Below are 14,421 nucleotides of genomic sequence, written 5' to 3'. Positions count from 1 at the left end.
AAAATATTTTTTCAAACTCCTTTAAAAATGAAAATGATGGTATTATATGAGTTGAATATGATAATGATCAATTATTTATCCATAAAACCCAAGAAGAACATGAATTTGAATGGTGAAAAAATTGATGAGTAAATATTGTAATGAAAGAAACCTCATTGATAATTGTTTTCTCTACAAAGGTTAGTTGCGATTTGTTGATGGATATTATTGCAATTAGTGAGTAAATAAAGTTTCTTAATTAATTTAAGAAAATAAAATTATAATATCAGATTAAAAAATCCAAGTAAAATTTTAGTTATAAGATGATATGACTTGGGCCCACAACTATATAGAGATTATGGCCTTTCAAAAAAAATTATATAGAGATTACTAAGAATCCCGAGCATACTTTTCTTTTGAGTTTTGGTATATATCCTATATAAATAGACAAAGGTTACCACTTAATTAGTCATCAAAATTATTTAGTAGAAAGTTTTAAAATGTGAAAAAAAAAAATATGAATCTCTTCGTAGAGGACGCATTTGAGTGGCTTGTAACATATGTTTTATCTTTGATCCATAATTTTGCTAAAATAGGTCCTCAACTTTGATCTTAAATAACAATTGTTATTGTTAAAGTAAAAAATTAAAATTCTTCATATTAAAATAGGCGAAAAAACTTTGATAGAGTGAGATTCGTAGTCCAATTGCTTTATAGGCTAAGGTCTCTCCTTGATTCTCTTTGTACTTTTGTTGCTATGTGATATAATGAAGTTTTGTCATTCCTCTTTGCAATCCGAAAGATCTTTAATTTGATTATATCCTAATGTATGTAGTAAGTAGAGTGCAGAGTGCAAAGCGCATTGAGCGTAGTTTTTATTCAACTCCTTGCTCACTTCAGCAGCATAGCTGGGAGCATCATTGCAGCACATATATGAACAAGACAGAACATTCATAAATAAACTATCCAGGTAACTAAAATTCAAAACCATATGTGAGCTGAATCAAACTGCAGGTATAGACATTATTGCCAAGTACAAAGCTGAGTGTGAGGCCACATGTTTTATAAATTTGCTTTGACATGGAGTCTTTTACTCAACTCCTTCGCTACAGCATCAATAAATTCTTCAGTATTTAGATACTGAGACCTAGTAACCCTGCACAAAACATGAAATTTATTACCTACAGTTACATGAAATTAATTTTTAAATTTACTAGCACTCACCTAGGTCCATGAATGAGAAGCGCAAGATCTTTAGTCATCTTCCCTGATTCAACTGTTCCAACACAGGCCGCTTCCAGTTTCTCAGTAAAATCTAGCAGTCTGGCATTGCCATCCAGCCTTGCCCTGAAAATATTACAATGCCTAAGTGTACATGCTAAGAATCAAGCACAATTAAAGATCCCTATTCTTAGGGGGTGCTCATTGTAGAGTTTCCCATGCAAATTCTTAGGAATTCTGACTGGCTTTTGAAAAATCAGCATTTGCAGGTTAAAATGTGGCAATAAAATTTCCCAGCACTTCAATTTGCCCCCAGTTCTGTGAATCTAAAATTCCAATAAGGCATTTTCCTTGGCTTTCCAGTCTCCAACAGATGGTGCAAAAGTGAAGTTGTCAATGAAACTCCAGGTGATCTATTATGTTGTTTGGCTAGTAAATATTTTTCTTAATGGGATTTGATACTACCTGTTGCAGATTTGCCTATAACAACATTAAGTCAATTGATCCACAGTTACTAATGGAATTCAACCACGCAATCCTAGTGATCTCATTTTGTTTGCCACTAACGCAAAGACCAGCACTAAAGCTGAAAAATTTTGCTCTATACATTCGGGAACTTCATGATGAAGTTTGTCAAAAGATTATTGTTAGCATGAAAGCTACAAAAAGAGATCTGATTTCAAGAAGGTTAAATGTTTATGGTCTGTATTTGACAAGAGATTTCTTATTAAAAGCATATATATCCTAGAAGTCCGCCCTTGCAAAATTTTAATGAGACTCAATTCAAAAGCCTATGTTTTGGAGATGCCACAAGATCAAGAGACTATCCCTACTTTGATGTGGAAGTCTTAATGCTTATCATGGAGCTATGGAGGGCATAACAACCTCTACAAAAGCAGTACCTTTGCCACAATTAACAGAGGAAGCTGAAGTTATGGGAGATGTTACAGACAACCGACTCATATTTTACTGATGTAGAATTTCAAAAGTTCCTCATTATGCGGAAGGGGCTTAGAAAATCAGATTGCACATGGATTAATGCAGTAGTATTTCCGAAACTTAATCTCAACCTATAAGAAACATTTATTGCTTTGAGATGTATATCAATTTGCTGATAGTGTATAATTTCTATACATTGTCAAGCCACCAAAATGTGTAACTTCATTAATGAGTTAAAATTAAAAATTTTTAGAGACTTATAATAAAATATAAAATTTTTCGCCATCAGATAAGAAACATATACATTCTAAAACCCTGTGTATGTTAGTGTTGTAACCTTGTTGGACATGCACAGGCCTCCGATATGCTAGAATACATATCCAATGCTGTTAAGTACAGTAAAAAATAAAAATAATATATTTTGCAATCTAGACAGGGCTTGGAATGAGGATTTACACCAGAATTCAAAAATAAAAAGGAATAAAAAAGGAGATAGCATGGATAACTTCATTGCCGATGAAGCAATGGTAGTGCTGACACTGCTTTGACCAGAGAAATACTAGAAGATCTGAGATCACAAAGCAAGACAGAAGAAAAGAAAGGAAGAGAAGGCTAACATGGGTGTCACAATCTTCATTGTACTTGTATAATTGTGATTTGAACCTTAAATTAGAGAAAAAGATAGATACGAAATAATAGAGGGCACTGGCTGGATTTAAAACAGCAAAAGCTGAACGATACAAGTCAGGTTCATTTGCAAGGGGAGAAGCTACTTGGCTGATAACAAGAAGCAACTTTTAAGTTGGGTTTTTCTTTTCTTCCTTTTAAGAAAGATCACAGCAATTGGGTTGCGTTTAATAGATTTCTAAGCTTGCTGGCCAATAGTATTAGGTTTTAGAATCTTTAAAGCCCAAAATTGAAGGTTGTTCATCCTCGTTATGAAAATATTTTCAAGATTATGACACAAATACATAAATTTCATTACCCCTCCTTACTTAAAAACACACCCTTAAGGATTCCACGCTTTTTATAATGTAAATTAGATGCACTCATCCACAGGATTAAGAATAACAAAACAATACCTGTGTGCCAGGCCTCGTGACCAAGCAAAGATTGACGCTATGCTGTTAGTGCTGGTTTCACCTCCTTTCTGATGAACACGGTAGTGGCGTGTAACCGTGCCATGGGCTGCTTCTGCTTCAATAGTCTTTCCATCTGGGCAGACCTGATAACGAACCCAATTTCTCATATGTCAAAAGGAAAATATGAGAGCATAGTTTTAATCATGATTGTGGAGTTTGTCATACTAGCATGCATTACAAACATAATGTAATTGAATGCAGCTAGAAGTGAATTTTTTCAAAGTTGCACTCACCTCAGGAACCAACCTTTTTGCGACCGTTAATGCTATGTTCTCAATTGTAGTATTTGTATCAGTTTTATATAGATTTTGTTTGATTTAAAAGTATTATTTAATCAACTTACAGATAGGGGAGAGCAAGCTTTGGTCGGTTCAGTTTTTTGCAAAACCGACCAAAAAATTAAACTCTTCCAACCGACCGAACCGCATTGTGTCAAAGGTCGGTTTTGGTCAGTTTTAGGGGGCTTCAGTTCGGTCTGTTTCAGATCGGTTTTTCTCTCTAGCATGAATTTTAATAAAAAAAAATAATATTCATAATCTCTCAAGCTTTCTCTCTCGTTATTTTCACAAAATAACTAACAAAAAAAAATCTATGGTTTACCTTGCTAGAATAGATGACTGGCAGTAATTTGGACTGATAATGAAGCACCATTTGAAGAATGAAAGAGAACCAATTGACTTGGTTGGTGGCTGCTGGTTTAGGGTTTAGTATGAGAGGGAGAGGGAGAGGCAGAAAGGGGAGGGAAAATTAGGAGGGTCAGGGGAAAGAATAGCAGCAGATGTGCTGCTTGAGGGGGGGGGGGGGGGGGGGGGGGGGGGGGTTTTAATGAAGGGTAATTGTGTCTCTGCCCTCCCCCCCCCCCCCCCAACCAAAAAAAAAAGGGAAAAGAGTGTCGGTTAATCGGTCGGTTCGGAGGGGAAGGAGTCCCCCCCCCCCCCCCCAAAGACCAAGCCTATTGGCCGACAAGGCCGATCAGAACAACCGACAGTTGCAATCGGTTGCCCGGTTGCAACCGACCGCTGCACAGTCCTGCTTACAGATTACGATAACATTGATGTTAGTAAAAGCTCTATGTTAACTTCATAAATTTATTAGTCATGTTACAAGCAAGAATAGTTTCTTTATAAAATTTGACTATTAGTTTTTCATATCCTATTGTCCAAGGACGTTTGCAAATTTCTAAGGATGATGGATTTCTTGATCAATATTACCTTTCCCCAACTGATGCAAGAGCATATCAAAACTTATTTAAATTAGTTGTCTTGATATGTATTTTTATTTTTACTATTCTAATTTTGGTAACTGGTCATCTGATTAGCATGCGATCTTTTAATGAGTTTGAATGACTAGAATTAGATCGGGTTTATGTGCATCCAAAGGCTAGAATTAAAAGCTACTGCAACCCTAGTATAAACAGTCCTTAGACACATTAGGCAACCATATTATATTGGATTATTTTCTGCCAGAGATTCTACGGTCCAAAACCCTAGCGAACATGTTCCAACTTCAAGTTTACATCAAATTTAGCCTTTATTCTGGTTTCCTTTAACTGTTTTTGTTTTTATTCTTTTTATTGTTTCTACATCCACACTACAACACCAACTCCCTCCCACCTACCCAAAAAAAATATGATGTTAAACTTAATTTACATATAGATACCCTTTTGAAACTAGGCTAAACAATGATGAATGAAAACCTTAAAAAGATTTAATTTTTTATTTTTTTATTTTTATTCATAAAAATTTATCATCAATTACAACTAGTTTTCTCCAGTTGTTTTGTCTTACATTTAGCCATATTCAAAAGGAACCAGTTACAACTCCTCATGAAGCCTAATAAGAGAAAGGAAATTAAATTTAGATCAGCTTTGGATTGAATCCCAAGTCCACAAGTAAGACCAAGGCTACAGGGGCTTATGTCCAACCTTCTCTTTTCACATGTTCTTCTCCTTTCATGCTTCAGCCGCCTGCAACCTCTATTGGCCACCTGGAACACTACAGTGTCTATCATTTCTCTCTTTCTCAAATTAAATAACAACTCTTGCCTTTTCTTCAAAGCATCATTTTCGCCATTTTCAAGTGCTTTTTATATATTTGTCTTTACAGCCTACTGCCAGGAAATGTCAAAGCTGATAATCCACAAAAAAAAGTCCATACTGGCCAAAACACCATCACAAGCACGATGCAGTTTAACGGTAGTGCATTGGAGAGTTGTGCTAGAAGCACATCAAAAACTGTTACTAGAAGCCACTGTGTACCTTAACCGCCACATTTTAGAAATTTGCGCGTATGAATGGTGTGTTTGTGTTTGTGAGTTTATGTGTGTCAGAGAGAGAGAGAGAGAATATACCAGAACTGATGTCATTAACCCAAGAGATCCAAAACCTGTACCCATGCAAACAAACTTTCATGAAATGAACAACACAAATCAAGCAAACACTAAAACGTTTTTTAGAAGTTTCTTAATGAAATGCCTCTTCCTTTCACTTTCAGAACTGCAACGGATTATAATGATATGAGACGCAAATTAAATTATCTTGAGTTACAATAGACCTTGGGCTAAGAAATCACTCTGCACATCTCCATCATAGTTTTTGCATGCCCATACATAACCTCCTTCACTTTTTTGAGCATAAGCAACCATGTCATCAATAAGCCGATGCTCATACCTACAACACAGCAAAATAAGTTACTCAAATGTAAATTACTCCAGCTAAAAACCAAGTGCAAACCACGCTGGGTACTATATCTTACCATATACCTTCAGTCTCAAACTTTGATTTCCATCGAGTTTCATAAACTTCTTGGAATATGTCTTTGAATCTTCAGAAAAAGAAGAATATCAGAATATACCATCAAATACATTGAAAAACTCAAATGGTACCAAACATGAAAGAAGAATCCAAAATTTGAAAAAAAAAAAAAAAAGCATGACAAAAGCCCATATATATTAATGAAAGAAAAAAGTATTAAAATGCAAATCAGAACCTTCCATCATACTTCTTCAGAATTGTATTTTTTGTGCTAAGATAAAGTGGCCACTTTTTCTGGTAAGCAGTGTTCATTGAAGCCTCAGCAAAAGCATGGATAGACTGTTTTCAATTCAAAAACATAGTAATAATAGTTAATGGCTTCTAGCAACCTGCTGAATCATACAATCAGCAACACATGCTGTATATGTACCTCATCAGTGTTGTACATGGATAAAGCTACACCTCCATCACCTTGGAAGTTGAAAACCTCCAGCTCCATCTTCTCATCGCTTGCATCTGGCACTGCAAAGATCGAAATCCATAAGATAAAAGTACTAAAAATGAAGAATTTGGGTTTTCTTCTACAAAAAATCTGCGAGTCTGTAAAGAACAAAACCCAAACATCTTCAAAATCTCTCCATTATAAATAGGATATTACCGAAAATAAGCTTAAGTTTTCCAGATCCTTGTACAACTATATCAGTTGCTCGGTACTGATCACCAAAAGCATGTCTCCCAATGCAGATTGGCTTGGTCCAACCTGAAAAGGGTTTAATGAATAATCACAACGATAATTACGATTTAAATGGAAACATTAAGATGCTGTCACGAACTTGGGACAAGTCGAGGGATATTTTTGCAGATAATTGGTTCCCTGAAAACTGTGCCTGGAGTCACAAAAAAAAAAAAATTTGGAACCATTTCTAAGCCCCAAAATATAAGCAAAAAAGATAAATAATAAATAATAAGAAAACAAATAAACAGGGTATAAAGTAATACCAAGGGAGGATCATTCACCATTCAAAATGTTTCGAATTGTCCCATTTGGACTCTTCCACATTTTCTTTAAGTTGAACTCCTTAACACGGCCTTCATCTGTCAAAACTCATACAGTAGAATTTAAATATATTTCAAGTATTGAAGTCCGGAATGGGTCCCTCTCCTATGGCAAAATGTTCTCTTCAAACCCATGTCATCAATTTGGATGATTGCATGTTGTCTCACTTAGAAATGTTGTTCTAATAAGTAAAATTACCAACCCCATCAGAAAAACTATTGCTATTATGACATGGCATATTTACAAAGAAGTGGAAAGACAAATTGCAAAATTTGAATTAACGTGGCCCCTTACAGAAAAATATATTAGTAACAATCAAATATACTAATAAAATGAAATTTCTATTTTTGGTTTTTCTTTTCATTTTCTTATCTTTTTCTCCCTGCCCCTCTCCCTCTCCATCTATCACTGCCATTGCCAACCACCACTACTAGATCTAGTAAAAATGAAATTCAACAATATTTCTATTAGTTCCTGTCATTTGTGCAAGGAAATTTTCAGAAACAAGTAAGCATAGGTGGAAACAATATCTTTTTTCATTTTTGATAAATTTGAGAAGAGATAGTGGGTGAAGGCTGCTTAAAGGGAGTTATAATTAGAATCAAGTGAGTATCCTTTTTTTCTTTTTTATTTTCTTTGGATAAGCTATCAAGTCAAGTCAAGTGAGATTCGTATCAGGCACTTCATAGAATCTTTGTTATTTTCTTTTTATTTTTCCAAAGTTTTGTTCATTTTGGATATAATTTTACTTGGATTGACAATTAATATAAATTAAAGGCTAAATTTGTAAGAAATTGAAACAACACAGTTTCAGATACCATGCAATGACAATTAAGCAAGACAAGGGAGAGAAAGAAATGGTGGAGAATAAAAGGTAAAGAAAAATGGAAATAACAATGATTCTTGCTATAAGGAGCCAGATTGACAAAGCTTTTGCCATTTGACTTGCCACATCATCATATTAACAGCATGTCTCTAACAGAGTTAGTCATTTTACTTATTTAAAACATATACCAAAGTAAGAGCCTAGGAGCTCCAATCGTCCAAATTGAAGACAATGAAAATTTTATAATAGAAGAGGGACTAAATCAAAACTTAATGCGTTTGTAGCACTTAATTAAAACGAGCAAGAACCCAACTAGTCAGCCAAATAAATAAACAGTTCAAACATGTAAATCAGTATGTTCCATCTAGGAAATCTATACCTGGAGTTATAGTTGCACATTTAATTGCTACATTATACCTACAAAAAGAATACAGACAAAATTTGCAAAGGAAAGGAATAAAGGGTGCAAACCAATGGTGAATGTCAATCATGAAAATGAAATAGTATAAGTAAATATATTAAACGAAAAAGGGGAAGAAGTTTGTTTGATTATTTCAAACCATGGGTGAATCTGTAAGTAATAATCTCCGTAAGAAGTAGGACATACTTAAGAGTAGCTTGAGCACTTTCTATGGTAACTTTATCATCAGTTGAATCACGATTATGAACGCCAAGGTCAAAATACTTGATATCCAACTCCAAGAAGGGATAGATAAGCTGCGAAATGTCCAAAAATGTAAGAAAACCCCCAGAAAAAAGAAAGAAAAAACAAAATTACCTTTTCCTTTATAGATTTCCAAATAACCCGAGTCATTTCATCTCCTGCGTTACAAATTAAGGAAGCAATGATTTCAAGGGTTTGCAGTTTTTGTCAAATAATAATCGAAAAGAGAGAGTGGCGATTCATCTCACCGTCCATCTCAACGATGGGATTCATCACCTTTATCTTGTGGAATGCCATTTCAATTCAAATTCAAAGATGATCTTTACTTGTAACAGGCAATCAGACAAACCCTAAACAAAAGGTGAAGAAAAGCCAAAAATGGCGCCTCCGCCACCCACAGACGACACTTTCGCACTTGGTCTCACCTCATGCTTTAGCACTTTGGCAGCGATTGATAGGAGGGGAATGGAAGTATATTCTCGTAATATGTTTAATTAAATTATATTATAGTATTTATTTTTAAATAAATTATTATATTATAAATTATAATATAATTATATTATAGTTAATGGATGAAAAGTGATTATAATTTAAAATTAATATAATTAGATTGTATTATATTTTATAATATTTTTAAAAATATTTTTATTTTTTAATTTTGTTATTTTGTTAAAATATTTTATAATATTATAATTTGTTTTTTTATATAGATTTCAAAGCTTTTTTTTATTATTCTCAATAGTTATACTGACTATCAATAAAATTTATTATGTCTTTTAAGGAAAAAAAATAAAATAAAACATATAATATAAAAAATTATATTAAAAATGAAAATAAAATATATAAGATTATAATAAAAAATAAAAAATAAAATATATGGTATTAAAAATATATATAAAAGATGATATTATGTAAAATTAATAATAAAAAATATAAGTATATTAAATTTACATTTTAATAAATAGAGATAACTTTAGAAATTAATATTATATTCTCAACAAAGTATTTGGAAACCAAATGCTACAATGTTATCTTTGTTACATTTTAATTATTACTTTGCTCCCATACTAAACACTATAATATTATTTTTCATACAATCACATTTCTTGCAATAACATTTCTTGCAATCACATTACTTGTAATCATATTATATTGTAAAGTACTAAACTTCACATTTATTTTAACAACTAAAATTTAAAGAGCATATTCATTTACATTAATTAAAAACATTAACTCAAAAAAAAATTATTTCATGCACAATTTTTAAACTCCATCATTCATATTGTCACACGCCAAGAGTTTAGACCAACCTAGGCTCAACAACTAAGCTAAATAGCCCAAACAAACTAGCAAACCAAATAGCCTAATAGACCAATTTCAAGACCCAGCTCACAACATAAGGGTAGAAATGTTCATACACCCTTAAAAATGTCTAAGTTAATTTGAACTCTTGGATTTACTGATGTATATCTAGATTTAGATGCAAATTTATTAGATTAAATTTGGATTTAGATTTAATTTGAATATTATCTCTTCAAATTAAATCTCTTATCTTATCATATCTTATCTCTATCTTGTAGCCTAATCTTATCTAACTAAGGAGGGCCATTAGCCTATAAATAAGCTCCTTCTCCCAATTTGTAACACACTTGGAGAAACAACAAATCATTTCATTTCTTTAAATAGCTCACTCTTTTCTTCTTTTTTGCTTTTCTTAGTTTTAAGGCTTACTTAAACTATATTTTAAGAGTTTAAGGTTACACAAGGTTGGGCTTAACTTCCAACACGTTATAATTGGTATTAGACCTAAGGTTTATGGAAGAGAGATTGCGTCAACAGAAGACCAGTCTACATACATCTAAGAGGTGAGGGAGACTAGAGGTGCAACCAAGCGAGGTAAGTAGAAGGAAATGATATCCACTCTCGAAAGCCGAGTAGCCAGAATGGAAGTGGCCGCAAGAGATACGAGAGACAGACTCGAGGAGTTTGAGGCCAACATGGAGGAGTTGAGGTCCAAAGACGACGAGCTTTGTGGAGAGTTGCAGTTAACCTTCAATGAATCAATGGCGATGTTGAACCATCGAGGTACGACATTGTAAGAGTTGGTCGAGTCATTGCAACAAGACCTATGGGGGCTTAGGGACATGCTTGCTGCACTAGATGCAACCACAAGAAGTGGTGCCTCAGTCGCTTAGTTGAGTACTCGTTTGAAGGTGCCTAAGCCTAAGAAATTTCAAGGTAAGAGAAAAGCCAAGGAGGTAGATAATTTCCTACAGAGCTTGGAGCAATACTCCAAAGCCATGGGCATCACAGAGGATGCTCTATGGATTAACCCAATAGCCATGTACTTCGTGGACATCGCTTTGCTATGGTGGAGACGTAAATGCGATGAGAAACTTGGGAAAGCAATCATCAACACTTGAGCCGAGTTCTGGAGGGAGTTCTAAAAGCAATTTTATCCTGAATACACAGATAATGAGGCACGTGGCAAACTCAGGAAGCTTACCCAACAAGCTGAGGTAAGAGAATACGTAAAACAATTCTTTGACTTATTGTTATAAATTAACGATCTTGGTGAAAGGGAAGCACTTTTTGCTTTTATGGATAGGCTCAAGCCATGGGCCAAGTTGGAACTCCAAAGACGAGGTCTGCAAATCATCACAGAGGCCATGAGTGTGGTAGAATCGATGGTTGAGTGGCACAAGTTCCACCACAATGCTCCCACTTCCAAACCCAAGGAGAAAGGTAAAAATGGGGGAAACCAAAATTGACACTCTAAGGAAGGAAATGGCAAGGGAAAGAAACCATTCGAAAGAAAGAGGAGACCAACCAAAAATGGGGAGAAAAAGCCATGACCATGCTTTTTATGTGACGGTTCACATTGGGTGAGGGATTTTTTGAAAAAGGCCAAGTTAGTGGCCATTATTCAAGAAGAGGATGAGTAAGACATAGAGGCCATAAAGCTTGGATCCATGGTGTTGAACACAATCAAGGCTAAATGATTCAATAGAAAAAAAGGATTCATGTTTGCTAACATAATGGTTAGCGAACAAATGGTGTAGACTCTCGTTAACACAAAGGCTTTAGACTTATTTGTGGCAGACGATGCTGCCAAGAAATTGAGCTTGAAGCTCAATAAAGGGTTGGTTTCATCAAAACTGTGTATTCAAATGAAGTTCTAACCATGGGCTCAACAACAGTCGATGTACAATTAGGTGCATGGAAAGGTAAACAACCTATCGAGGTAATCCCTATGGATGATTATGATTGTGTCATTAGCATTGGATTCCTTGATAAGATTAATGCATTGCTTGTACATTTTGCAAATTGTATTTGTGTGTTAGACATTAAGGGACAATGTGTAGTACTAGTAAGAAAATGACGTAACCTAGATGCCAAATTACTATCAACAATCCAACTAGCCAAGGGTGCAAGACAAAATAAAGAGACATTTGCTACAGTCTTCAAGTTTGAGGATACCCTAAAGGCTTTTGTGAAGGTTCCAATCGAGGTGTTGGAGGTGTTGGATGAGTTCAAAGATGTGATGCCAACAAGTCGACCTAGTAGGTTGCCTCCTCAAAGAGAAGTTGATCATCACATCGAGGTGGGACTAAGGGCATAACCACTAGCACGAGCCCCTTATCGAATGCCTCCTCTAAAGTTAGCCTAGTTGAGGAAACAACTAAGTGAGTTGGTTGATACTAGATTTATCAAACCTTCCAAATCTTTATATGGTGCACTAGTGTTGTTCCCATGTAAGCATGATAGGTCTTTGAGGTTATGCATCGACTACAGAGCTTTAAACAAGCTCAATATAAAGAGCTAGTATCCAATACCATTGATTATGGATTTGTTCGATCAGTTGGGAAAGGCGACATGGTTCATAAAGTTAGACTTACGCTTAGGGTACTATTAAGTACGTATAGCCAAGGGGGATGAGCCTAAGATTGCATGTGTGACTCACTATGGTTTGTATGAGTTCCTCGTCATCCCATTCGGACTCACTAATGCTCCAGCCACGTTTTGCACCCTCATGAACAAGGTATTACAACTTTTCCTTGATAAGTTTGTGATTGCATACTTAGACAACATTGTCGTTTACAGCAAAACACTAGAGGAGCATGTGGTACATCTCACACAAGTGATGAAGGCATTAAGGGAGACTAAATTGTTCATGAAGAAAGAGAAGTGCACTTTTATCCTTCAAGAAGTACTTTTCTTGGGACATATTATTGGTGACAGATGCATTCGGATGGACCCAAATAAAGTGAAGGCCATACTTGATTGGGAGCCTCCTACTAAGGTAATTGAACTTCTATCATTTTTAGGCCTTGCTAATTATTATCAAAGATTTGTCAGAGGCTACTCTTCTATCACTACACCATTAACTAACAAGCTAAGAAAAGGAAAGGCATGAAAGAGGAATACAATGAGCTAGCAAGCCTTCGAAAAAGTGAAGAAAGCAATGTGTGAGGAGCTAGTGTTAGCATTGTCAGACCACACCAAACTGTATGAAGTCCACACTGATGCATCATACTTTTCCATTGAGGGAGTGTTGATGCAAGAAGGGTTTCTGTGGCTTTTGAGAGTCACAAGCTCAATGAAACCAAGTGAAGGTGTCACAGACCGTAGTTCAGAGCATTAGAGGAGGCCCAAAGGTGTTGCGGAGTGCCAGCATATGAGGGAGCATTGTTAAGAAAGAACCCCCACTTGGGTGCGTAAGACAGATGCAAGCTGCCTAGTAGAGGCGCACAACATTAACCCTTAGGCAAGCCAACCCACGCAGCACCCAGACAAATAGCTTGCGTGCAGCCTAGACTAGCTCGAGAGCCCAACGCCCAGGCAGACTGCCTGTGGGCAGCCCAAACAGTCTAACCCACCACTTTAGCACCTGTAATGGCTTGAACTGCTTGATTTTGTACTCTCCCACTCGAAATTGTCATGTCAAGCTAATTTGACTTTTAGGGGGGGAATTTTGGAGGGAATTTAGACTATAAATAGCACTTGTAATTATTTGTACAGTTGATGACTAAAAGAATACATACTTTTTACTCTCAAATTCTCTCTAGTTCTTTTTTCTCCTATTCTTACTTTAATCTTCTACTGCTTGCGTATTTGTTAGCCTAAGGCCTACTACTGCATGTGTGTGTGCTTGCATACTAATCGACAAACTTGTGTTACGTGTGTGTGCTTGAGTACCGACCGGAAGCGTTATGTTGTGCGTGTGCGGAGTGAGCATTGGGGCTGGAGCCTTACGTACAGGTGTGTTTGCTCACATTGCATATTGCATATTACATATTATGTGTTTCTTGGTCTTAATGGCCTTGAAAATCAGCTGCTAGCCATACTTAGGCTGACTTTGGTTTCGAAACCAAGCTAAGGGTGAGCCTAAGGCCGCAAGGTTAGGTGGTCTGAAGAACCCCCACGTGACAAGTGGTATTGAGCAATGTGATCAGCTACGAGATAGTCGGTTGGGTCAGTTTTTAATCAGTTTGTAATCAGTTTGCTAGCCTTACAGGAGGTTATTTGAGTGAAAAAATGACTACTAGCAAGTCAAGCTTACTAGACCCTGTGCTCGAGGGAAGGGAAACTTGTGTCGATCTAAGGGGTAAGTCTGCCTCACGGGACTTTATATCCATTCTTGATGTGAGGCTGTTTAGAGTGAAAGTGATAGTGGGCAAAATGCGGGATTGCCTCGATGTGCAAGATGAGTACTTAGATGAGCTCAATGCTTGGGATGAAGAACTCAAAAGGGAGGTCCAAGAGATGGTGAGGGAGACCCTCGAGACTATGATTGAGAGAAACGCTTAGCTTGAAAGTGTGTTAGATGTATTGAGGCGT

At 35.8% G+C, this 14,421-nt stretch overlaps 1 protein-coding gene across 4 annotated transcripts; it reads right to left on the bottom strand.

Moving 5' to 3' along the window:
• Positions 1-830: 830 nt before the first annotated feature.
• Positions 831-9,055, bottom strand: LOC18595004 (isocitrate dehydrogenase [NADP]). 4 transcript variants are annotated; one of them, XM_088808106.1, is made up of 15 exons: positions 8,829-9,055; positions 8,695-8,738; positions 8,524-8,633; positions 8,296-8,333; positions 7,051-7,128; positions 6,867-6,920; positions 6,692-6,793; positions 6,464-6,549; positions 6,269-6,372; positions 6,035-6,103; positions 5,834-5,949; positions 5,631-5,665; positions 3,222-3,364; positions 1,204-1,326; positions 831-1,135 (listed from the first exon to the last, which is right to left on the bottom strand). In XM_088808106.1, exons 1-15 carry the CDS (start codon positions 8,875-8,877, stop codon positions 1,042-1,044), a joined length of 1,245 nt encoding a protein of 414 aa, XP_088664232.1. In that variant the 5' UTR covers positions 8,878-9,055; the 3' UTR covers positions 831-1,041. The 4 variants fall into 4 exon arrangements, with proteins under 4 accessions (XP_088664232.1, XP_007022795.3, XP_017980049.2 ...); XM_007022733.3 differs by having other exon boundaries at positions 6,464-6,555; positions 8,829-9,054; XM_018124560.2 differs by having other exon boundaries at positions 6,281-6,372; positions 6,464-6,555; positions 8,829-9,054.
• Positions 9,056-14,421: the final 5,366 nt, after the last annotated feature.

The sequence above is a fragment of the Theobroma cacao genome, chromosome 7 (assembly GCF_053813885.1).
Source record: "Theobroma cacao isolate CCN51 chromosome 7, ASM5381388v1, whole genome shotgun sequence".
Taxonomy (NCBI): domain Eukaryota; kingdom Viridiplantae; phylum Streptophyta; class Magnoliopsida; order Malvales; family Malvaceae; genus Theobroma; species Theobroma cacao.
The sequence above is the reverse complement of the archived record's forward strand: the minus strand, read 5'-3'. Positions and strand labels throughout refer to the sequence as shown.